Genomic DNA, 23736 nt, shown 5'->3' with positions numbered 1-23736 from the left:
GGGGAAAATAGGAGCTATTAAAACACAGGATCTGCTCCTGGACTATCTAGGGCAGACCTGCAGATTGTGTCTAAGGTACATGTCACTGTCATGTACCTTAGACACAAAATATGGGGAGAGAGAGCTGTGCTCTTCTCTGGTTCATGGATCTTCGACAGACTGAGTAACGAAACACTCTTGCAGAAGTATTTGAGGAGCCCTGTTATTTCAGATGGTGTTCCTCCTTGTAACTTTACAAGTACAGTGAGAGCCATGTTTTACACAGGTGTATGCTGGGAGTTTGAGGGCATCACTCTTGAACAGCTGGAAGTGAGGATAGAATGTTTCTGAGCAAATTCTATTTCTGAGGACAACACTTCAACCAAAATTAAATGTTTAGGCTTCTAGATACTTCAAATCAGATAAAAACAAATGCCCTCATATAAGGTTTCAGTGGAAATCCCTGAGACAGAAAAAAACAAGAAACCTGAGGATATTTTTAAAAAATAATTTTTCAGGTTGCACTTTGCTGAGATATGGTAGCATGAACTTAGGGGAGTGCAGCTGCAGATATTCACCTCACAGTGGGAATAGATTCTGCTCTTAACTCTGAAATTAAGATGTGTACGTGACTGGAAACACAGACCACTTACTCTCAGATGCTCACTGTGTGATCATGTTTCTCAATCACTCTAGAACCAGGAGGTCCCTCTTTCACCATTGGCAAAGCTATCTGGTTGCTGTGGGGGCTGGTGTTCAACAACTCTGTGCCAGTACAGAATCCCAAGGGTACCACTAGCAAGATCATGGTGTCGGTGTGGGCCTTCTTCGCTGTCATCTTTCTGGCCAGCTACACTGCCAACCTGGCTGCCTTCATGATCCAAGAGGAATACGTGGACCAGGTGTCTGGCTTGAGTGACAAAAAGGTAATGTATCCACCCAAGCCTTTAAAGCAGCCTTTTCCACAGAAGAGACTGCTCTACCCTCTCTTCTTTCCTTTCACGAGGAAAGTGTGCAGGTGTTTTCAGAGTCACATCATAGCTTTAGACTCCAGTTTAAGTAGCACAACTGTTCTTCATTGGCATTCAGTTGCACTTTTACATGTGTTAAGCACTTTAGGAAAGAATTATAAACAGAACTGAACTGTGCTTGCTTGCACGATCCCAAACCACACCTTGACTGTCAGCAAGAAACAAATTAATGGAGCTTTGGAGATGATGTGTATAATGGCTGTAACCAGCTTTTTCAGGATGAAATAATTTGTCTTGGGTAGGAATGCTGGCCATTAGGCTAGCAAATATGATCTGTTAATTTATTCTGAGAACAAGTTCTGTCCATGGGGGTAAATCATTGTGGCTTTGATGTTTTACTATTGCTTGCATTTGAAGTTATACTGTCATTTTTCAAGGTGTTTGGAGGCTTCGCATCGTTTTTTGTTCAGACTCTGAACACTTGAGGATTTTGAGAAGATTGCTGACACATGCAGGGTAGTGCTGTCTGGCTGGTGAGGGTATAATGCTTTGCACACTGCTTTATTTTTGTTTTGTGGTGAGGCTACTCACAAGGAATTGAGTATTGTGAGGCTCAACTGTCCATGCTGAGCTTGTTACTCAGTCACTGGGGCTGCTTAAGGGGTCATACCATTGCAGGGCAGCCAAATAGCAATGGGTTGCATGCACTGCTATTGGGATAGCAGCAAGAGGAGGACTGCAAGTGTCAGTTGCGGCTGCTGGGTTGGTTACAGTTACTGATTCTCGTGTCCCTCATGATAGTCTAGAAATATTTGTGGCCAGGCCTCCTGTGTATACAGTGTCTTGTTCAGTAGCCTGGAAATTCTGTGATAGATTAACCATATGAGTTTTTATTATTCATTTTGGTTTTGGTTTGGTTTTTTTTTTTCCTGGATGAAGCATGGCACAGAGTAACATGCAGAAGTGCTCCTGTTATTTGTGTTAATTTTGACCTCAGTTTATTTCACACTGTCTCCTCATTTGTAGTGTGCTGTGTTGAGGATGGGGTGGAGGGGAGTATGCTTTTCTGTCAGGTCGAGGTTGTTGCAGAGACTCCTTAGAAGCTGTGGGCTCCTTCAGATTGAAAGATACTGTTCAAAACCAGCCAGCCCTATCAGAGATAATATTAGTGTGTCATCATTAGATTTTCAACTGTCTGAGCTAAATGGGATAGTTCGTACCTGTGATCTATTGTTTCAGGCTGTGCCTAGGCTCATGGAGAGATCCATGCTTTCATTCTCACGGTTTTCAAGACAGTCTTCTTACCTGCAGAGATATGTGCATGAAATACCATTTGAAAGCAGTGACTCCCGGAGCTTCACAGAGCCTTTGGATACAAGTTTCTGGGCCTATTTTAGTTGATTTCACTGTAGGGCCACCTGTGTGTATTGGATTGAGGCCATTTTCTTCTACTTTTCTCTGCCAACATACCTGTATTTACTTATGCTATGCTAAAGCATATGTGCTTTTTTCCCTGGGGGAAGAGAAAGGCCACAGTAGGTAGAGAATTGTGGTATGCCTCAAACATAGCTGCTAGTGCAAGTACAATATTTGGGTAAGATGACAATCTACCAGAGCATCTGGAATCAAATGAAAATTGGCTAGAGAAACTGAAGGCCAACAGCTGCCTTTGGACCATAAAGACAGGTGGGACTAACTTTATCCAAAAGATGTGAGTGAATGAGTTTGATCTACTGGGCTTATGGATTTTACTCTCTGAATATGCAAAAGACCCTGCAGGCTTTGGGAGCAGTCATCCAGACATTTGTCACACTGCTTCAAGATCCCCTGGTTTGGGATGAATTCACTCCTCTGAATCTCATCTTTTCCCTTTTCCAAAACCTGCATGCTGCTTGTAACTCATTCATCCTCTCAATGCACCAATTGGCCAGGATGAAGGGCACGGCCACATCCAGGGCACATGGAGGTGTGCTGTGCTCTACCTCCCTTCTCTTGCCTGCTTAAAGCCAGTTCAGACTTTCAAAAGAGGCAGTCACTGTTCAAAACCAGGTGGGAAAGACCGTTTTCCAGGAGGAAAGATTGTTGCTTCCAATCTTTTTTATCTCCAATGTATGATCTGGTGTCCAGAGCAAAAGTGAGGCAGATGAGTCTCCGGGCCTTTTCCATCAGCTGGTAAGGGCATCTGTGTCCAGCACAAGGGCTTAGCAGAGGATGTAATCCAAGCCGACAGGCAAAGTGACAGTTGTTTAAAAGGATATTGTTCCTACTTGCCTAGACCCAGATCTGCTTGCAAATGTCTCTGTAGTACGACAGTACCTGGGGAAGGTGTCCCACTGACACTGTAGAGCAGCCAAAATGCCAGATGCACTCACAAAATCCATTACTGTGCCTGGCTGGGGTGCACTTGTCAAGGTCAGGCTGGCTACATTCTGCAACAGCTATTCTGAGGGTCTCCTTGGACCCTCTTCCTTGGGTCTTGCCTGGGAAGAACCACTCCAAGAGGTGCCTACAGCTGCCGACATGCCGCTTCCCCAGCAAAACAGACTGAAACGTTCCAGATGCCTCAGGACTTGGATGGCGTCTTGGCTGTGCCCCAGCATTTACTTCCTAATGGCATGCAAGACAATGACTAACGTCATGTCCCCACTGTGCTTGTGTGGATGCCTGAGCAGGTCTGTCTAAACTGGGCTGGATTGGATGCCTCTGTGCCAGGGTACCAGGTTGAACTGAGGGTGTCTGGAGGCCCCCTGTATGCACTTAGTGACCTCTGCCACTCTCTCTCTGTCCCAGGTGATGCTCACCTTGCAGAATGCCACCCTTTGGGCACAGCTGGCTCAAAACAGGTGCCAGAGCTGATGCAGGAACCCACCTCATGATGGCTGTTAGTTCCCCCATGTTAACCTTTGGAGCTGCTAAATCATACATCAAGCTTTAGCTCTTAACTCTGGGGCTGCTGTGGGCAGTTTGAGGGAGGAGAAACCTGCTGCTGCCTGAGAGCAGCATTGGCCCTGTGAGTTCTGCAGGAAAAGTCTTGCTCTTGACAGCATCTCCTTTCCATCTCCCTGTGCTTGTGGCATGGTGAACCACTTTCCTCCTGCGCAGGTGCCGAAGCAGCACCTTCTGCCTCCACCTGTCCATCTTGTACAGCAGAGGGGCTGGAGGTGGTCCTGGAAGGGGCAGTGCCATGATGGCTGTGTCAGCTCCCAGCAAGCCCATCTGGAGCATCTTTGCGCGTGCGCTGCTGGGCTGCATCCATCCAGGATCCATGTGGGGGGCTGCTGCTGCCCTGACCCCTGTGGAAGCCCCAGTGGTAAGAGGGCTTGTCGCAGAATACTGCAGTCAGCTCCCGGGTCTGGATTTCATCTGAGTGTAATCAGAAGATATAACCCAATTTCCATTAGTGGGAGAGCTTCAGACACATTAGAGAAACAAGCGCCCGCGGTATTTCAGTCTAACGAAGGCAATAAATACAGGAAAGATTATACAAAATGAACTAATGTGTGAAGTAATCTAATAGCTATACGTAATTTCCATTCATATACAGTAGTAATAGAATAAAAGCAAATGTGGACAGCCAGCAGGGCATTTAAATAAAATGATTTAGAAGGCAGTAGGTTAATAATAATAAAAAAATAGTATCCTTTCCTATAAATTAGTTGGAAATGCCAAAGAAGCTAATAAAGTATCAAAATGGTAATTTTGTAATTGACATGAAAAGAAGAGAAATGGATTTCTGCATGCTTGCAAATTAATATAGATTGCTGAAATTTCACACGTATTTGACTTATTTGCTTTTTAAGATGTTAATGAAATGTTGAGACAAATACAGCATAGGTCAGTTATTTCTTCAATAGATATAAGTTTGTTCCTTTCTTTAAAAGGTAAGTTTGGAAGTTAAAACTGGGCAGTATTTTTACTGAAAAAAAATCTGGGGAGAATATAAGAAGGCAGAAGAAATTCCTGATATTTTCCAAAATATCTCATTTTAGTATACTTGATACAAAATACTTTGATATTTCTGAGGTGTATTTTGACATGTCATTTTCTAAAGGCACTACTCATAAAATTGACCTACATTTAGGGGGGGAAAAAAAAAAGAGGAAAAAAGATTTTTTTTTTGGTAACAAAGGAAAGGGACAGATGGAGATAATTGGAAGACAAAACAACTTAGGTAGATCTGAGGTGAATGGAACATTTCAAGTTGATACAAAGCAAAAGCCTCACTGAAAAACCTACAAAAATAAAAGGATTTGCGCTTTTCCAGCAGTAATAAATGCTTGGCTGTGAAACTGAAAAATGAAATATTTCCCACATTGTACTTTGCAGCACATTAAATCGAAATTATACAAGGTTCCCAGATATGCAGAACACTTAAGCATGTGCTTAACTTTGTGCTCATGAGTGGTGACATTAAAGTCAATGGGCTATTATACACATGATTGAAGTTAAATGCTTCCCTGAGCTTGCAGCTTTTGTACAACGCTTACCTGTTCTGGAAAAGTCCAGGGCATAATGCAGAGCAGATATCTTCAGCTAGACATTTTTGAAGAGGACTAAAAGTGGGGGTCAGTCTTGTGCCTTGTGAGCTCTGTAAGGGGAAGATTGCCTAACTGGATGGCTTGGGGGCGGTAAAAATCTTCCACAGGATTAAACATTTAGTGTTAACTGACATTTGTGGTACTTCCACAGATTTTGGCAGGATACAAAGGAAGTTTTATGTGGTGGTGTCCACAGGCAGAAGGTACGCAATCTTTCAACAGCAGTATGATTTTTATTGTCAGGACAACTTTGTGGAGATATGAGTTAGGAAGACAAAAGAAGGACCATGCCGCTTCCAATTCTGTCCTCTTGTGATAAATCGTAACCTTTTCCAAAATGCGTAAATCTGGTGCACCTTACTTGACAAAAAGACTCCCCAAAATAAAGAAGTTCTTGAGTCTCCAAACCTTATGTCATGGGGTAGAGTTGAATTTCTTTCCACAGTGCTTTCCTAGGCATACATCTCCCTTTAAATGAGTTGAACAGTGCCTTTTGCTTAAATATGACCTCTATCAATAATAGTGGTATTGACTAGTGCTTAATATAAAAAACACTGGCTCGTAGTGAAGTGTAGAAAACTCAGAGCTCTGATAGTCTGAAATTTTATGTCTCGAAATCTGATTATTTCTCTGCATCTCCTTGTAAATCATCAGGTGCTATAGCATGAAGTATTTACAAATGCTATATACTGTAGCTATATATTATGTGTAAGCACACATAATACATGTGTACTCTGTGTAATTACATATTATGCTAAATTTTCATATTAATAAATAGCTATTAAATAGTTACAGCATATGATAAGTTAGTAGTAGATCTTTCTAACTTGTGACTTACATATATTGTGTACATAAGTGTGATCTCAGATAAATTTTTCTGGTTGCAGATGGATGTTTTTATCATAGGTTTAGACATTCTCCAGTCTTTGTATTGGGATGATTTTTTTGCTTTCTGAGATCTTTGGAACAAACCTCTGTGCCTGTGTGCTAAAATGTGATTTGGTAGTTTTTAAGACTATAAATGTTTAAAATCAGTGGGTTTTCAAACATGTTTCCCACCACCCCCCCCTTCAGTCTTAGTTTCTTTGTCATTCTCCCTCTTTTTCTTAAGATCAGCACTCTACAGTCAGAGTGGCAAGGAAGCTGCAGTGTGCTTTAGCCTTCACTTGGTCTCCCAGGATTCTCTTTTTCCGTTCATCTGGAGGGACTTCCCTGGGATCAACACAGGCTGAGGGATGAAAGAATCAAGAGCAGCCCGGCTGAGAAGGACTTGGGGGTTCTGGTGGGTGAGGGGCTGGACATGACCCAGTAATGTGAATTCACAGCCCAGAAAGCCAATTGTATCCTGGGCTGCATTCAAAGCAGCTGGACAGCAGGGTGAGGGAGGGCATTCTGCCCTTCTGCTCTGCTGAGACCCCATCTGCAGTGCTGCATCCAGCTCTGGGGTGTTGTCTTCTGAACAAAAAGGAGATGGACCTGCTAGAGTGAGTCCAGAGGAAGCCACCAAAATGCTTAAAAGGATGGAGCACCTCTCCTTACAAGGAAAGGCTGAGAGAATTGGGATTGTTCAGCCTGGAAAACGGAAGTCTTTAGGGTGACCTAATTGTGGCCTTCCAGTACCTGAAGGGAAACCTACAAAAGAGGTGGAGAGAGACTTTTTAACAAGAGCATGTGATGACAGGACAAGGGCTAAGGGCTTCAAACTGAAAGAGAATAGGTTTAAATTAGGTATTAGGAAAAAAATTCTTCTGCATGATGGTGGTGAGGCACTGGAACCAGTGCCCAGAGAAGTTGTGGATGCCTCATCCCTGGAACTGTTCAAGGCAAGGTTGGATGGGGCTCTGAGCAACTGGTCTAGTGAGAGGTGTCCCTGACCACGGTGTGAGGATTGGGATTAGATGATCTTTAAGGTCCCTTCCACCCCATTCTATGAATTAATGAGAGTAAAAACCTGTAATGGGACTATTCAGGATTGTTGCTGGTTAAAATGCAGTTTAGTTGGGAACTTAAGCAGGTAAGATGCAAGGGGAGGGGATACTCAGAGTCAGACTGTAGGCTTAATTCATCCTTTCTGGAAAGGAAGAAATGCAAACCCCTGGGCTTTGTTGGAGGCGTGGGTGAGAGTCACTGGATGAGGGACTTTGGTGATGAGGCCGTGGCAAAGTCCTGACCTTGCAGCTTTTGCATTCCTCCTCCACAATGCCCTGGCCTTTCCAGGCCATGTCCACCAGTGACCCTTTCTTTTCATCTTCCTTTTTACCAGCTCTTGGACCTATCCCCCTTTGAAGGTAGTGGTTAAATTTGGTTGCTTCTGTGCTAATTTCTTGGCAGTCTGGAAAAAGCTGTCTTTGGAGAGTTACGTAAGGGGGAAAAAGAAAGAGGGAAGCAAAGGATTGTCCTGCTTCTCACGTCAGTATAAGTCAGCAGAGAGGGAAACAATGAATATTTTTATTTATTATTTATATGGTGCCATAAATGTACTTGGCACTTTGCAGTCAAATAAAAGACAATGGCCCTGCCACCAAAATTTGGCAGCCTGAGAGATGAGAGCTGGCCTCCTTCAACTGAATGATCAAGGCTGAATTACTGGTGGGCAAGGGCTGGGAGTATGAGATCTACAGGATTCAAAAAACCCACAACAGCTGTGCCCCCAGACTTTCATTGCTGATGCCTAGTGACCATGACATTTAGAGTTATATGTACATCCATACACTTGATAAATATTTGGCAGGTTGTATCTTTCCAGGCATTTTTAGTTCACTGCAGGGAAAGAAGCCCTGCTTCTCCCAGGCCTTGGGCTACTCAAGGTCAAACTTCCCCTAAGTCTCAGTGGCCCAGTAGACTTGTTTACTGAAGGCATAGCTCAGTGCCCCAGGAGTCATGTGGGAGTGATATGGTTTTCATTTCTCTCCTGTCTTTCACTTGCAGGTGGGAGGCAGCTTTCCTCAGAAGGTTAAAGGAAGGCATTATCTCCCAGCTCTGGGAAGGTGCTAGAATGATCCAGCTGCCCTGTCTGAAGTGCCCTGCTTTCTTGCTTTGCCTCCCTGCCCTACAGACATGCTTAAGAAATTGCACTAATGTGATTGCTAAGCTTTTATAATTACTTGGATGAAAATTCTGGCCCCTGTAAAGTCTTTTGGAGGTTTGCCAGGCTTTGCACAGGGTTTCACCCTGCTGCCCAGTGGATAGTACCCGCATAAAAGTAGGTTGGCTACTGTTACTACTCAGAAGACAGGAGGATGTGACCTTCCTTTGTTAGTGAAAATGGGTGAAAAATGGAATTGCTCCCCTACCAAACTACATCCTCTGAATTTCTCAGAGTGTATTATAATTTGTTAACCAGCTGTCTCATGTGCAAACAAAGCAGATTTCAAATTCCTCTGTAGTTAGCTGCCACCTCTCATCTCAAGGTCTTTTTAATCAGTTAATTTTCTCCCTCTGAATGAACATCTACACTTCTAATGATATTAACATGAGTGTAGTAACTGGCATCTTTCTGCCTCACTAATTTCTGTTTTGTGTTTGCCTGGGATCATTCAGTAGGTACCCTTTTTCCCACTGCATTTAGCTTCCAAGGAAGCTGACTTTCAAGAATGAAATACATGGCACAATTTGATGCTGGATAAACAGATGATCTCCATCCTCTACATGCATGCAACCAAAAGTTAAGTGTACTGTAGCTATGATTTCATAGCCCCCTTCATTGCAACAGATGTGACTGGGGTGTTCTGATATCATGCATACTAACACTTGAGCTGTGCAAGGAGCTTTTGGCTCTGACTGGTGAAGCTCAGTGATTCCACTACAGATGTCTTCTGGTCAAGCTTGAGGGACACCTTGACTTGAAGCCTATATACTGCCATATACTATGTGTCCTGAAGAATATTTAATATTTTTCTCCACCTGTTGGGTGGAGAAACTGCACAGAGCCTGTATAATGCCCACGCACTTGGCCGACCCAGAAGAAGCCTGGTGTTCTGGTGGTGGGTGGACTCTCTAGGTGATGGTCTGATCCTGAAGTGGCCCCTCAGGTCTGGTGTATCGGTAATGCTTGGGTCAGCATAAAGGCAGTGTGGCAGCAGCAGGCACAGGTAGGTGTGTTTGTGGAAGATGGGGGATCCCCGGCATGCCATCTGTTTGGGGTGACGCTGCACTGCCCAAGGTTTTCAGTCTCCTGCTCTGTGCAGAAGCAGCACAGAGCAGGCCTGTACATTGCAACCCAGCTCGTAAAGAGCCTGCACAGTCCTACTGTGTGCATTGCTCTGGCAATAACCGCATGTCATGGAGGCTTCTTCCACCAATTGGATCTCTGCTTTCATCTCAGTTATTTTGCAAGGACAACTATTTTTAAAGTTGCTATATTTGAACTCCTTTCTTTTGCTTTCACCTGCCCCCCCCCCCCCCCACCTCTGCATTGTCACTAGGTTGCTCTGTTCCCTTCCCTGACCTGCACATGTCCATATTTCACCAATAGACATTCAGAGATATTTTTCTTTCTTGTTTGTGAGTCTGGTCCACACTACATCTTCCTTTAAAAGGGACTTTAATTGAATTCTTTGCCAACTTCGCTGCAGTCAGTTGCACTAACTGATAACTCCTTTCTTGGACTTAATCTAGAGCAATTCATGGGTGAAAGCGCTATGCAAAGCAAGACAGAGAATTTGAAACATCACTGGGTACTGAATAATAAGATAAACCACAAAGTCAAAGTCTGAGGGAGCACAAGGTAATTTTATGCCCTCCCTAAACTGATATAATGGATGTGGTGCTGTTCGGTCCCTTTTTTAAAAACTTCCTTTTTTTTTGTTTGTTTATAAATCAAGACATGTATTGTTTGACTCGTGAAGACAAGAAACTGGGGTTTCACCACTGCAGTCTTAGTGTTGATTTCTGCAACTGGTCCACAATCAGGAAGAGTTGGATGTGGCAACTGGATTCAGAGCTGTGAGCAGTCCCAGCCACTGCCGAGGAGGCAGAGAATGTTATTGTGAGGGAATGCAGGAGGGAACTAAAAAAGAGCTAGGGCAAAAGGATGATCTGAAAACTTATAGTCACTTAGAAATGGCTGTGAGTTCCACCTTGAAAATAAAAAATGTCTGTAATGTCAAAACTACATGACTGTGCAGAGGGGAGAGGAATGCTTTAGGAATGAATCTCAAGAAGTATCTGTACGAGAGAGTCATTAATAATAGAGAATGAGCAGCACAGTCACTTTAGTCTGCTCTCCTCACAGACTTGTACCAGTGCTATGATTTAGGTTTGCAGTATGATTTTCTGCCTGTGTTGCTGGGCTGGCACAGCTGGCACACTCCTAGCTGGGATTCAATTTTGTCAATTTTAAAGTGCCGACAGCACCATGCCACCAACAGTTCCAAGTTCCATGCTCAAAAACTGTAGAGCACTTCCTCTACCAGGGCAGGTGACTGGGGGCACAGGTTTGTGGATGTGCCTATGTGCACAATCAAGCTGCATAAAGAAAAGAATATAGTAAAAGTCCTGAAGATGGTGCTGGCAGTGATGATTGACATTCCAGAAACAAACTACCTGAAGGCAGATCAGGACAGAGGTGCAGCTTTGAAGAACTTGCAAGCTGAAAATGAAGGATAGACAGAACACAATATAATATAGAGAGATCCTGAGAAGAGTGATAATGAGCATGAACTCTCACTAGCATTGTTTTTGTTGCCTTACTGCAAGCTTTTTTAGTATAATATTCTCTCAGCATCTTTGTGTCTTGATCGGATTGTTCTTGATATGGTGGAGAGCATGTTCACCAACCAAAGGTAAGTCAAGGAAAGACCTACAGGATACAGCCAAAGGACAGCAGCAAGAAGGGCTGCAGGTCCATGTAATACAGCTTGCAAAGGAAGACTAAAGAAACTGGGCTTCTCTAGCTGCAGCCAAAGAACATGGAGAAGAAGCAGCACAACGGTCTTCAAAAACATAAAATGCACCTTCAGAGAAGAAGAAACTATTTGGATTTCCCTGTCCATGGACAAGATAACAGAAAATATTGCACTTGTATTGCAGCTGGAAGGCTTTAGTTCAGATACTTGGAAGAACTTTCCAGTAGTAAAGCTGTGGTGGGGATTGTCCAGGGAATGGAGGAGTCTCTAGCACCAGCCATCTTCCACAGTGGACTGGATTAAGAGTTGTCAGGAATGCTGATGTCCAGGAGAGACTCACCAGAGAGACAGAGGTTGAAGAGACATCTTCTCAGGGTCAAATGCAGGTTTGTGATTCTGTGGCATTATTCGTGGTGCAGCTTGAGGACAAAAATTGTATATTTTGGGGATATGAAAAGAGCAAGCTGCTTCTCTTTGAGAGTCATCCATTATCTGTGAAGGAATTCATTTCCTGGCTGAAACAGAGGACACAGAAGGCAACTAGGGCAAGATATGCTGCTGTGGACGTGTGTAGCCTATCAGGACTTAGGTATAGGCATAGAGCTACCTCACAGTTAGACCTGAAAACCACTGGCCCACTCTTCAGTTTTTAAGGTTCTGAAGGAAGCTCTTGTGCAAAAAGCCTGGCTGGATTTTCAGGCAATGAAGAAAGGTGCAAGCTGACTGCAGTTATATGCAGCTGAACCAGAACAAGAGAACACTATCAAGGATATTTGGGCAATGTGGACAGATTATGCATTAAGAGGGTGGTGGGCACTTTGGGCTTGCTGCTACCCATAGCAGTTGGCTCCCTGTACTTTTGGTGGGAGAAGCTGTCCTGAGGGCCAAATGGACCAGTGGCTAGATTCACTTGTGCCAATGTAGATGTCTAGAGCCATTTTAGGTGTACTGGAGTGTCCAAACTACCCTCAGGTGGCTGGCAAATTTGACACAGGGAATATGAGAGACATGTTCCCAAGGTGAAATTCCCTTGGCATCTCAGCTTGGCACTTACTTCTGGGCAAATGGAGTGAACTCAAAGTATCTAGCATGGGCTTAAGCTCTTTTGGATTTGCAGCTAGCCAAGGAGCTGAATCTGTGGCTCTTAGTTTGATGGGTCAGAGCTGTGGAGCTTTCTGTGGTAGAAAACTTTAACTGGACATCCGGGCCTTATGAAGTGTAAGGAGCCCTCCCAGAGAAGCTGTAAAGCACTACACACACGCACCCACACACCCACCCTTTCACCAAGTTCTGCCAGCTCATTACGTTATTCAGCAGTGGATTGATTTGGGCTTTTTTTAAGCAGTGTAAAAGTAGATTGGCTGATAAAAAAGAGCCTTTTTGTTGCGAGAGCTTGCTGAGTTTGGGAAACTGCTTTCAATGCTATTGGCAAACACTTTACAGTGTAAACAGGGCCTACATCAGGCAGATAAATAAGTGCAGATGTGCTTTTCTGTAGGATCCATTTGGTGATAGACAATATATTGAAAAAAAAATTCTCATCAAATTAATTGTGGCCAATTAGACATAACCCCTTCCCCTCATCTCTGAATCCCCTCCAATTGCTGCTGCATGAATGGGAAGAGCTCCTATCACCTGTTTCATTATGCAGATTGATATTCGAACATCTGAGAACAATGCTGCTTTCTGCACGGCACGGCTCCAAATTGCTAATGAAACAGCTCTGCCAGCCGAGTCACTTAAACCCGCTTTCACTGCTGCTGTCGACAGCTCTCATGGTGAGATGTGGAGGGGAGAGGGAAAGGAGCTGTCCCCCCTGAATGTGCTAACAGCTCCCAGCCTGTGTGTTTATCGCTCTCCAGAGAAGGAAGATTTCTGCTCTCTGACTCTGAGAGGTTACTTTTCCAAAGCTGGGGTCTGCTTTGCACTTAGTGCTCCGTGATTTCAGTTGGTGGACTGAGGGGTTGAAGAGGCAGGCAGCCACTGGGCTCTGAACATAGACACTTTGTATCGCAGAGCTACTCCAGCCCTTCAGGCATCCTTGGTGTCTGCTTTCCACCCCCATCTCTAGCATCCACCTTCACAATTGATGTGAAGCAAGTGGGACTTCTTTCATGGGTGAAAGGATGTGCACATCACCTTGAGTACATAAAAGGGGAACATCTCACAACAGAGGTTCCATGGTGAATGAGTGGGAGGATGCAAGTGGGATACACCTCTGCCTGGGGCTTTTTGGGTGCAGGACTGCAGCTGAGCCCTGCTGGTTCCCTCACAGGCAGTCACCCCTTGAGGTAGGTAGATCTGGGCAGCAGGACAGGTCTCCTGCTACAGGCAAGTATTAACATGGGGCTCCTACAAGTGTGGACCCTGTACAGCTGGGTTTTCTCAGCAACTGGTGTGGTTGCTTATCTTCCCTTCCCCTATTATCACCACATTTTTTTTTGCCAGAGCCTCAAAGGACTCCTCTTTGCAGATGCCTGGGGTAGAGTAGTTGTGACTCAGGGCTCTGACAGGAGAAATATTTGCATAAAATAATGGGACCATTCTCTCACTGATCTACATTCTGAGCCTTTCTGTCCATATCTGTGGTTGATTCCACAATGTTGTCAATGTTTACTGCAGCATTGAGATTACCTCTGCACAGGCTTCCTCCATGTAATGGCCCCTGTATTGTTCCTCAGCTTCTCCATCATGTCTCAGACTCCTTATTGACTGATCTGCCAAAGAGCTCTGCTTCCCTGGGGATGATACTTATGATCCAGGCCCACTCTCCCAGCCCCTGGGAGAAATCAAATAAGTGGCTTTCCTTACTAAACTCTTTGACAATCTGTCAATTAACTGTCTTCCTTACGGATCATCTCCACACATTCCTCTACTGTGTTGCCAGGAGGGAACACACTCCTTTCCCATCTGTCCCATGAACTTTCTGGGAAGGCTTGCATGTCTTCTTGTTCCCTCAGTATGAGCTGTGTAGGACAGAAGCTAGTGTAGTTAGAATGATGCAACAGTTTTTGACGCTGGAGAGCTCACTGGGGATCCCTCCATGCCTGGACTGAGCTGCACCTGCTTACTGCCAAGAAACAAATGTGGGGCTTTTTGAACTGCTATCTCCTGTCAGAAAGCTGCATGCATGTACTGCTATTACTTCTCAAATATGGAGAAGTAGCTGCTTATCTCTGGCTCCATGGGCTGTGGAGTCAGCTGGACATTGGTTGCTTTCAGCGTTGTAAACATCAAGCCAGGTTAGCTGGGGATCTGTGTTCCTCTTAGGCACTCAAGCTAAAATTGTCTGGTATGGGTCCCATATGGATCCTTTCATATCGTTTCCTGTCTTGCTGTCCACCAAGCTATGGCTGAAGTGTGTGTGCATGTTGGTGTGTGAAGAATAATTTGCATTTGAAGATCTGTTCTGACTGAGGAATGAGCAGGAGGTAAGGATTGGTAAGTGAATGAGTAGTATGTGAATTTGTAGAAGTCATCAACCTGACTTCTTTCTCTAGAAATGTGCTTTTCCAGCTGCTAGAAATAGGCATTTCCTAAAAGAGAAATGTTTTCATTTATTTATTGATTGTCCAGGAGATTAAAAATTGAATCTGGAGCCTTTTTCCCGTGGCTGCTATTATGGGCTCTGGAACACAGTGGGGACAAAGGATAGTTCAGAGTTGGGATTGTTTCCCTTACCACAGCCCTGCCTGACTTTGTAATCCTTCTTACTCTAGTTTGTAGACATTGTGATGGAGGTAGAGATTGTGTCACTGGGAATGGAGGGTGGAGGTATAAAATGGACATGCCAAAACTCAGTCACACCAATGTTGGTCAGGCCTGCCTGATGCTTGTATTCTGTTGGAGGGCTCTGTGGGAATGGGAATGTCCTGTTTGCCTTCAAGGCAGGGTTCTGCAGCCTCTGGGAAAGCAGGTTGCCCACGCTGCAATCTCCTGGTTTAGCATGTCAGGGGAGAGACTGTGTTTCTTTGTGTCTGGCGTGGCAGTGCCCTCCTTGTGATGGGTCCCCTAGGCTGCTGCTTTAATCAGCTTAGTAAAAAAGAATAATTTTAGCATGCTGCGGTGATTTTTCTCCCATCAAAGTTTGCTTTCATTACAGTCTTTGATAGATGTGAGTTTGTCTTCATTCGTAGAGGGTGTGACAAAGTTCTAAGAGACACCTTATTGTCTGTTTTATGCCATGTGAAACTTCTGTTTTGTTGGTGATGCACTAACCTGAGTTCAGAAAAACAGCCCTGATGTTTTTTACTGGCTTAAAGCAGTAGGATACATGTTGTCTCTCACACACTCACATGCACATTCAAGCTCATCTTGCCATCCAGACTGGAGAGATGAATTGCCTAGTACAGAGAAACAGGTGAAGAGTGTTCCACACACAGCTTCTAGCTGTCCTCATGGCTGAGATGTTATGAGTGAGATATACTCCTTTAGGGGCTCTGGCCTCCTCAGTTGAGTTGACCAAGTTCCCAAATGGCTTTAAGCGGAGCCCAAGAACAAGGCTCATCTGCATGTGTTTTAAACTAGAACTGTCTGTAGATTGCAGCCCTGTAGAAGGTGGCAGTGCATGACTGCACATATTCATGTACCAGGTGAACTACTGGCATTAAATGGGTTTGGTCTGACCATTAGCATGTTGTCAGCGTGGTTCTCAGGATCATGCAAATACACAGTCACAGTTGGGAGTCAAGAAAGAATACCAGGCAAGCTACTGCTTGATATATCCTGAGAGGAGGAGGCTTCTTTCCCTTTAATCTACCTTTGCATCTTTACTGCTTATTCACTTCCTGGTTTGCAATTCTGTGCTCCTTCTCATCTACTGGTTCTAGGGGTTTTAAGCAGTCTTGATAATTGACAGTCTAAATTTTACTGCTCATAAAATCCCAGAGAGCATTGATTATGACTTGAGTTAAGCAAGTGGCATATAAAATCTCACAGTCTTGCAGCCGTGGGGGAATGTTATGATGAATGTATTTCTTGTGAGCGGCAAAAGCTTTGGTGTGTTCTGCCAGCTCTGTTCCGGGCATCAAATGTTACTAGTAACTTGCAGCCACTAACAGCATTTCATTTGGGACATTTGCCCAAAACTTTGAAAGCTGATCATGCGTTTGGTGAAGTGGATGTGAGGTGTGCTGAGAGGCATCTCTCCTTATTAATTACTTTTCTACTTCTGTCAGAACTAGGAAGTGCAAAGGCATCCGCAGAGCTGAAAAAGATACTTCTTAGGAACTAAATGACAGTTTGTGGATAAAAAGCACATCACATAGACTTTATTTTAAACCTTTTCTTGACAGTGTTCCAGCACCACTGTTACATTTTCCCTTTCCTTTCTCCTTTTATCTAACCTCCTATTTAATCTCTGATCACTGACTATTTCATGCACTTAATCCAGAGTAGACAAAAAGAACAGCTTGCTCAGATTTACTTCTTAGGCATTAACAGGAGATATTTGAAATGTTGATGTTTGAAAACACTGAAATATAATGTCTTCTCAATTATGTTTTCTACATGATAGTAAAATAAAATCAGAACTACCTTCCGATATTCTCCCAACCAGATGACTGCTTCAATCTGAAAGATTGTGAGAATTGTTCCTTTTTCTGTCTCTTCAGTTCCAGAAACCAAATGACTTCTCACCCCCTTTCCGCTTCGGGACAGTTCCCAATGGCAGCACGGAAAGGAACATTCGCAACAACTACCCTGAAATGCACAGCTACATGGTGAAGTTCAATCAGAGGGGGGTGGACGACGCCCTGTTCTCACTGAAGACTGGGTAAGTCTTTCTTACATGCTCCTTTACCACAGACTTTTTGCATGCTTGTCTGGAAAATTTTATTTTTAAGGTTTGAAAAATTAGCCTCTATTATCATTCCATGGTTAAAAGTATAGTAAGACCACACATAGCACAGTAGCACAGGAGAGTAACTCTGTGGTTCTTTTTACCAGGTTTTTCTATTGCCATCTCTGTAAGAGTTTCTGGTTTTGCTGTGTTTATAAGAATAAAAAAAAAAAAAAAAAAAGAGCATCTACTGTATCCCTGTGTACATAATCCATGTGTGTATTGGTCCCAAAGACCTTGCTTCATCAAGATGTTTCATGCTGATGGGTTTTTATGCATACAGAAGAAAAGCTCACGGATCTCTGTGGACAAAGTTTTTTGCGGAGCATTTATATTGTCATCTGGAAATTCCTTTGTTTTCTCTCCTGTGTTTAAAAGATTATGCTAATCAGGAAGCTGTCAGACTAATCCCACCCCAGTGTATCACCACTTAATATAATGTAATGGAAGGTAGGCTTGAAGCAAGTAGTTTGGAAGTAGCCTACTCACTGGAATATTTTAGTATCAAGGGCTAAACAAAACATTATTTGAATAATAAGGACATATAAAAAATGTAAGCATTTCCTTGGGTAATTTTGGAAACGTGGGAAAATTTGTTAGTGAAAAGCATGCTTGAATAGCTCATCCTATTTTAATAACAGCGGATCTGCAAAGGAACTAGCTCAAAATGACATTTTGCAAGCCTTTGTGCTTTATAATTAAAGACCTCCTCCCAGAGCTGACCATTTTAGTTGTCAGAGCCCAGCCCCAGTGAAAAAAAATTTTTGCTTACACTCATGTTGCACTATGAGAAAGTTCATTCCAAAGCACAGCTTAAGATGTTTAGCCAATTTAATTACTAGATTGAATATTCCTAAACCTGTTTGCCAGGTTCAGAGGTACACAGCCCATTACAAATGGTTGTACCATTGTTGGATATCATCCTGGGAAGATGCATTTGCCAGGATAGTCATCATTCAGGAAATAAATATTCACTGTCCTGGAAATATATGGATGAAATAGAGTTCATCACTTGTGATAGATGTCATCCTGGCTTCATATTTACCCTTGGACAGACTTCCTCACAGATAAGCACTTGAACTGAGATAATCACCATCCTGTAAATATATGTACAGGAGGTGTATTGTAAACACAGTGTGTGAGAGAGAATGTGCAACCGGAAGGTCTTAGGTCAATTATCAAGAAGTGTTTCATTTCAGATCTAGTGGGAGGATTTACTCATCAGCTGTCTTTGGGTATGTGGAAGATGGAACCTCCTGAGGCTGCCCCCCACATCCAAATCAATTTGTTGCAGTGTGAAAAGGCTCTCATCAGGCTGTTGTGCTCTCTACACAGCCCATAATGGGGATTTCTCTGTGTGGAAACAGAATTTTTGTTGTGATTTTCAGCTGAACAGTCTTTAACAAAGACCAATTCAGCATGGTAAACCATAAAGCTGCTGTTGTAGCCCCTTGACATTGGTAAAGATCTGGTAGTACTTTTCACAGTAACTGAGGGGTTAAACATAATGTCCTGACTATATTTGATTTGAAAAAGATACATTTTTCTCAGCTAAGTCATGCCAGCATTTGAATTGGAGAAAATACTTTCCTTACTTCAGTCCCTACTTTGCTATCTAATATTGATAAATTTTGTAAGGCATTTTAGATTCTTTTGAGATGAAAGGCAGTACAGAAATATAAGCTATTCTTAAGAATATAGATCCCCTTGACTTCCTCTTCATTCATCTTTATCTTGCAGTATGTTTGTATTCCAAATTTTCTTTCAGATCAGAAATTATGATTACCAAAAAGTCAGAAAGAAATAGATGATCCTCATTTAAAACCCAGATTCACCTGTAAGACAGCTTTAGGCTTAGATTTTATTTAACTATGGTGAAGGTGAAGATGACACACCTGAAGGATGGGATACCATCCAGAGGGACCTGGACAGGTTCAAGAAGTGGGCATATGGGGATCTCATGATACTTAACAAGGCCAAGTGCAAGGTGCTCCACTGGGGTCAGGGCAATCCCCGGTATCAACACAAGCTGGGGGATGGAGGGATCAAGAGCAGCCCGGCTGAGAAGGACTTGGGGGTTCTGGTGGGTGAGGGGCTGGACATGACCCAGTGATGTGAATTCACAGCCCAGAAAGCCAATTGTATCCTGGGCTGCATCCAAAGCAGCTGGACAGCAGGGTGAGGGAGGGCATTCTGCCCTTCTGCTCTGCTGAGACCCCATCTGCAGTGCTGCATCCAGCTCTGGGGCCCTCTGCACAAAAAGGACATGGGACTGTAGGAGCAAATCCAGAGGAGGCCACCAAAATGCTTAAAGGGATGGAGCACCTCTCCTTACAAGGAAAGGCTGAGAGAATTGGGATTGTTCAGAAGAGAAGGCTTTAGTGTGACCTAATTGTGGCCCTCATGAAGAGAACCTACAAGAGAGCTGGAGAGAACCTTTTTATAAATGCATGTAGTGACAGGACAAGGGGGAATGGTTTAAATCTGAAAGATTAGATAAATTAGATATCAGGAAAAAATTCTTCCACGTGATGGTGGTGAGGCACTTTACTGTGAGGTGATGAAGTTGTGGATGCCCCATCCCTAGAGTGTTTGAGGCCAGGCTGGATAGGGCTCTGAGCAACCTGGTCTAGTGGAAGATGTTCCTGCCCATGTCATGGGGCTTGGAATTAGATGGTCTTTAAGATCATTTCCAACCCAAACCTTTCTATGATTCTATATAAATATTGCAGTCCATCTGAAAAAGGTTAATTTCTTCCTTAGCTGCCTAAAAGCACCTTTGAATTAATACAGATTTTATGTTTTCTGTACTATACCCTCTTGTTTCTTGCATCTGTGCAGGAAGTTGGATGCTTTCATTTATGATGCAGCAGTGCTAAACTACATGGCTGGCAGAGATGAAGGCTGCAAGCTGGTGACGATTGGGAGTGGGAAAGTGTTTGCCTCCACTGGCTATGGCATTGCCATCCAAAAGGACTCAGGCTGGAAGCGCCAGGTTGATCTTGCGATTCTACAGCTTTTTGGAGATGGTAAGTGAGAAGAAAAAGAAGCACTGAAGTTTCCTAAGAAATACCAAGTTTTGCGTGTAAGAAGTGAAAGTTTCTAGCTCTGGTGCTTCAGATGTGAGTTGAGAACATGAAATTATTAATGGGGTTTTTTTAGAGTCATCACACCAAAAATGTGAGGATGTCACTTCTTTCATGTTGTTGTTGCAGGGTAGCGGTATCATCAAAAGCAGTGCTGAAAGCACTAAAGTTTTCATAGAACAAGCTCAGATGTGTGTTTGAAAAAGCATCTTATGTGAAGAACGTCTTGTAAAAACAAGATTTCTGGTGTGACTTTTTCACTACCTTTGAGGTTTTGCCATGACCAAACCCACTAATTATACTGGACTGTCTGTGGTTATTCCATACTTTAGACAGGATCAATCCATGCAGGGTTTACAGAATTAAAGGATAAATATTTCTGGATGAATGAGCTAGATCAGATTTTCCAAAACCTCAAAAAAAACCCCAAAGCGAAACAACAAAAAAAAGCCAAACAAGGAAGAACTTGAGACTCAGAAGCATATTTTGGAGCAAGTTTTTAATTAGAACATTGTAGTTACCTAATACACCTCTTAATTTACAGAGAAATTGCTGGTATTAACAAAAATTATTTATGGGAAAAGAAATTCATTCTTAGGAAATATTTTCCCGTCTTTCCATTTCACATTACATTTTCCTGTGTCCTTTTTTATAAATAAATAAAATTCACAGGTTATTTTATTTATAAGTATTCTTTTTTTCCCCCTGAAATCTGAAAATAACATCATATTATAAATATGGAAAGAACATAACTTGACATATTTCAGAAAATTGGCCACCTGACAGATAGGTTGTTCTGTTTCTTAAAAAGCCTAATATGTGCTATTTCAGAGAAGAACATAAGTTCTCCACAAAGCTTCAAAGACTCTGTTGTGGTACTACTTTAATACATGGGTTTTTTTCCCCCCGCCACTGGACTGGAGATTGAAAATGCGAAAAACTAACTTGCCTAACAACATGAAACAATTTGTCATCCTGCAAAATTAGTTTGTTCTGAATGTCTCAATATATGTGTGTGTGTGAGCGTTTACCTCTCTCTTGCCTCTCATGAAAAGGACCATAATGGTAGTAAGTGGTGTATGAAATTAGAGTACAGAGCCTTTGCTCCTAGCTGATACAAATTAGAAAAATTTTTGATTGGTCAAAGCCCTTGGAAGTGTTGAATTTGGACAAAATTGAATGGAAGAACAATGAGTAAAAATACTCAAATATTTTTTGGAACATTGCACCTAGTTTTAATGAGCTGTGGATATGATGGGAAAAAAATTGATTGAAAACAATCATTTTTATGAATTCTGAGTTGGAAATATACAATGTTTTCATCTAGAAATGATTAATTTTTGTCTACCAATATCAGTCACTAATTTTCCCCTTCACTGACTTAATGAAAGTGGAAGTTTGTGAGGCCAGGTCTTCAGTCATCTGGTGGACAACTGTTTCAGGATCTCAGTGTACACATCCAGCAACTGTCATAGCTGTGTCCTGTGGTATACCTTGTTGTGGCTAATATTAGGCTGTGGAAAAATCCTGTTGACTTTCCTGTGACAAATAGCACTTGCCCTCATCGGAAGGGCAGTCAGGATATTTTATGGATATTGTAGATGTGGAAAAAGAACGTGGGGACTGGAAATTACATTAGATCAGCTTCTTGCTTTGTCTGCCCCAGTTTGAGCTCTTTAGCCATTGAAGGATTATCTAATCTGTGTCTTTCCTCCTGTCTATCTTTCCAGGGGAGATGGAGGAGCTGGAAGCTCTCTGGCTCACTGGCATTTGTCACAATGAGAAGAACGAGGTTATGAGCAGCCAGCTGGATATAGATAACATGGCAGGTGTCTTCTACATGTTGGGAGCAGCCATGGCCCTCAGTCTCATCACCTTCATCTGTGAGCATCTCTTCTACTGGCAATTCCGCCACTGCTTCATGGGCGTCTGCTCTGGCAAGCCTGGTGTGGTCTTCTCCATCAGCAGGGTGAGTTCCATTAACTGTCAGGGAGGAACAGAAGCTTTATTCAGACAGTCCTAGGTACTGGAGATGGGAATATCCACCAAGACTGTCTAACACACAGGTGGCATAGGGTGGCAGTCTGCACAGTGTCATCTTTGCACTGTTAATGCTGCAAAAATGTGCTAGCTTCTTCTGTGACATCTCTGGTCTCTGCTGGGTTATGGTTAAGGAAATGGAAATTTCACATGGAAATGAAAACACAGTAAAAGACAAGTTAACTGTTACTGCTTTCTTCTCCAAAGTGAGTTGTGAGGAGGCCAAATTTGGGGACCCCCCAAATGTAATCAAGTAATGACGGATAATATTATTAGAAATTTTGGAGTTTTACATTGTCCTCTATATTACAGCTTTTCAGCTGACCTTTTGTTAACTAGAAGTGTGCCTTCATTGACAGTCAGAAGTCCTTAACCAAAAGCCATGCCCTGAACCATGTAGAAATCCTTCCACAGAGGATGACCACATAAACTTAGCTTTATGCAAATCTGCCGTAGGGTACAACATTCATGTTTAAAGCAGATTCTAGCCATTTCTGAGTCATCTTCTCTATTAGTGTTGCTAGCAGTATCCCATTTGGAGCTTTATTTTCCTTCTTTCAAGCCGCTGGCCTTTCTCCTGATCCATTCTGAAGTGAGGTCAAATCTTGGAATTTTTTAGCTCAGCATCTGATGTAACAGAATTTACTTTGATTGTACAAGGAATATATAATTGCTGCGTAACATATTGAAGAGAAATGACAAAGGCTTTTGAGTGCAAGGGCACAGCCTCTCTTCTGTACTGTTAGTTTGTAATGTGGTTTAGTCTGGAGATGAGGTAGGGCATTGTGTTTGGTAACCCTTAGCTAAGAACAGATTCTTTCATTCTGTGGTTATCTGCTAGACCTGGGCCAGGTTGATGTAAGGTCTGAAAAGCGTTAATCATCTGCTAGCTGCTGAGAATCCATGATAACATGATGTGATGGTGTCCATTTCACAACTGACATTAATCATCAGGCACTATTTGGCAGGTCAGGGAATAAAGGAGCCCCTTTCATTCTATTCTTAGGGATAGCCCTTGCAAACAGTCTGTGTCATGGGTCAAATGAGCTTGTGGAGAATGTGGAGGAATTGGGCCCTTCTGTTGTCTGATTTGAGGTTGAATAGAGGACTTTTGCTTTCGGGGATGTCAATTTGGAGCCTGTTATCACTTTTAAATTTAACAGAATGCAATTAAAAATTCTATTGTACCTCAGTCAACCAGACGCAAAAGACCTAAATACCTATTCAACAGTTCTGCTCTTTCTCTGTTTCCTTCTCTAATCTGTACTGGTGATTAATGTAGCTAAGTTTATGACAAACGAAGCTGTTCCCTTTTTAAGATAGCTCCTGTCTCATTGATTCACTGATGCCCAGATGGTTTTCAAGGGCCAAAACAGACTTTCATCCTCTCATCCACACAGAATTGTTTGTCTTGAGTCTTTTATTCCCAAGGATATT

General features: G+C 42.9%; 1 protein-coding gene across 4 annotated transcripts in view; it reads left to right on the top strand.

The window, feature by feature from the left end:
- The window catches only part of GRIN2B (glutamate ionotropic receptor NMDA type subunit 2B), a 240919-nt gene that overhangs the window by 195112 nt on the left and 22071 nt on the right, over positions 1-23736 (top strand). For all 4 annotated transcript variants that reach the window (XM_019292611.3, XM_039570737.1, XM_039570738.1 and 1 more), the window contains exons 10-13: positions 676-905; positions 16947-17107; positions 20015-20202; positions 21990-22228. In XM_019292611.3, coding sequence (XP_019148156.1) covers positions 676-905; positions 16947-17107; positions 20015-20202; positions 21990-22228 — 818 coding nt within the window. The remainder of the gene's footprint in view (positions 1-675; positions 906-16946; positions 17108-20014; positions 20203-21989; positions 22229-23736) is intronic.

The sequence above is a fragment of the Corvus cornix genome, chromosome 1A (assembly GCF_000738735.6).
Source record: "Corvus cornix cornix isolate S_Up_H32 chromosome 1A, ASM73873v5, whole genome shotgun sequence".
NCBI classification, from domain to species: Eukaryota; Metazoa; Chordata; class Aves; order Passeriformes; family Corvidae; genus Corvus; species Corvus cornix.
The sequence above is the reverse complement of the archived record's forward strand: the minus strand, read 5'-3'. Positions and strand labels throughout refer to the sequence as shown.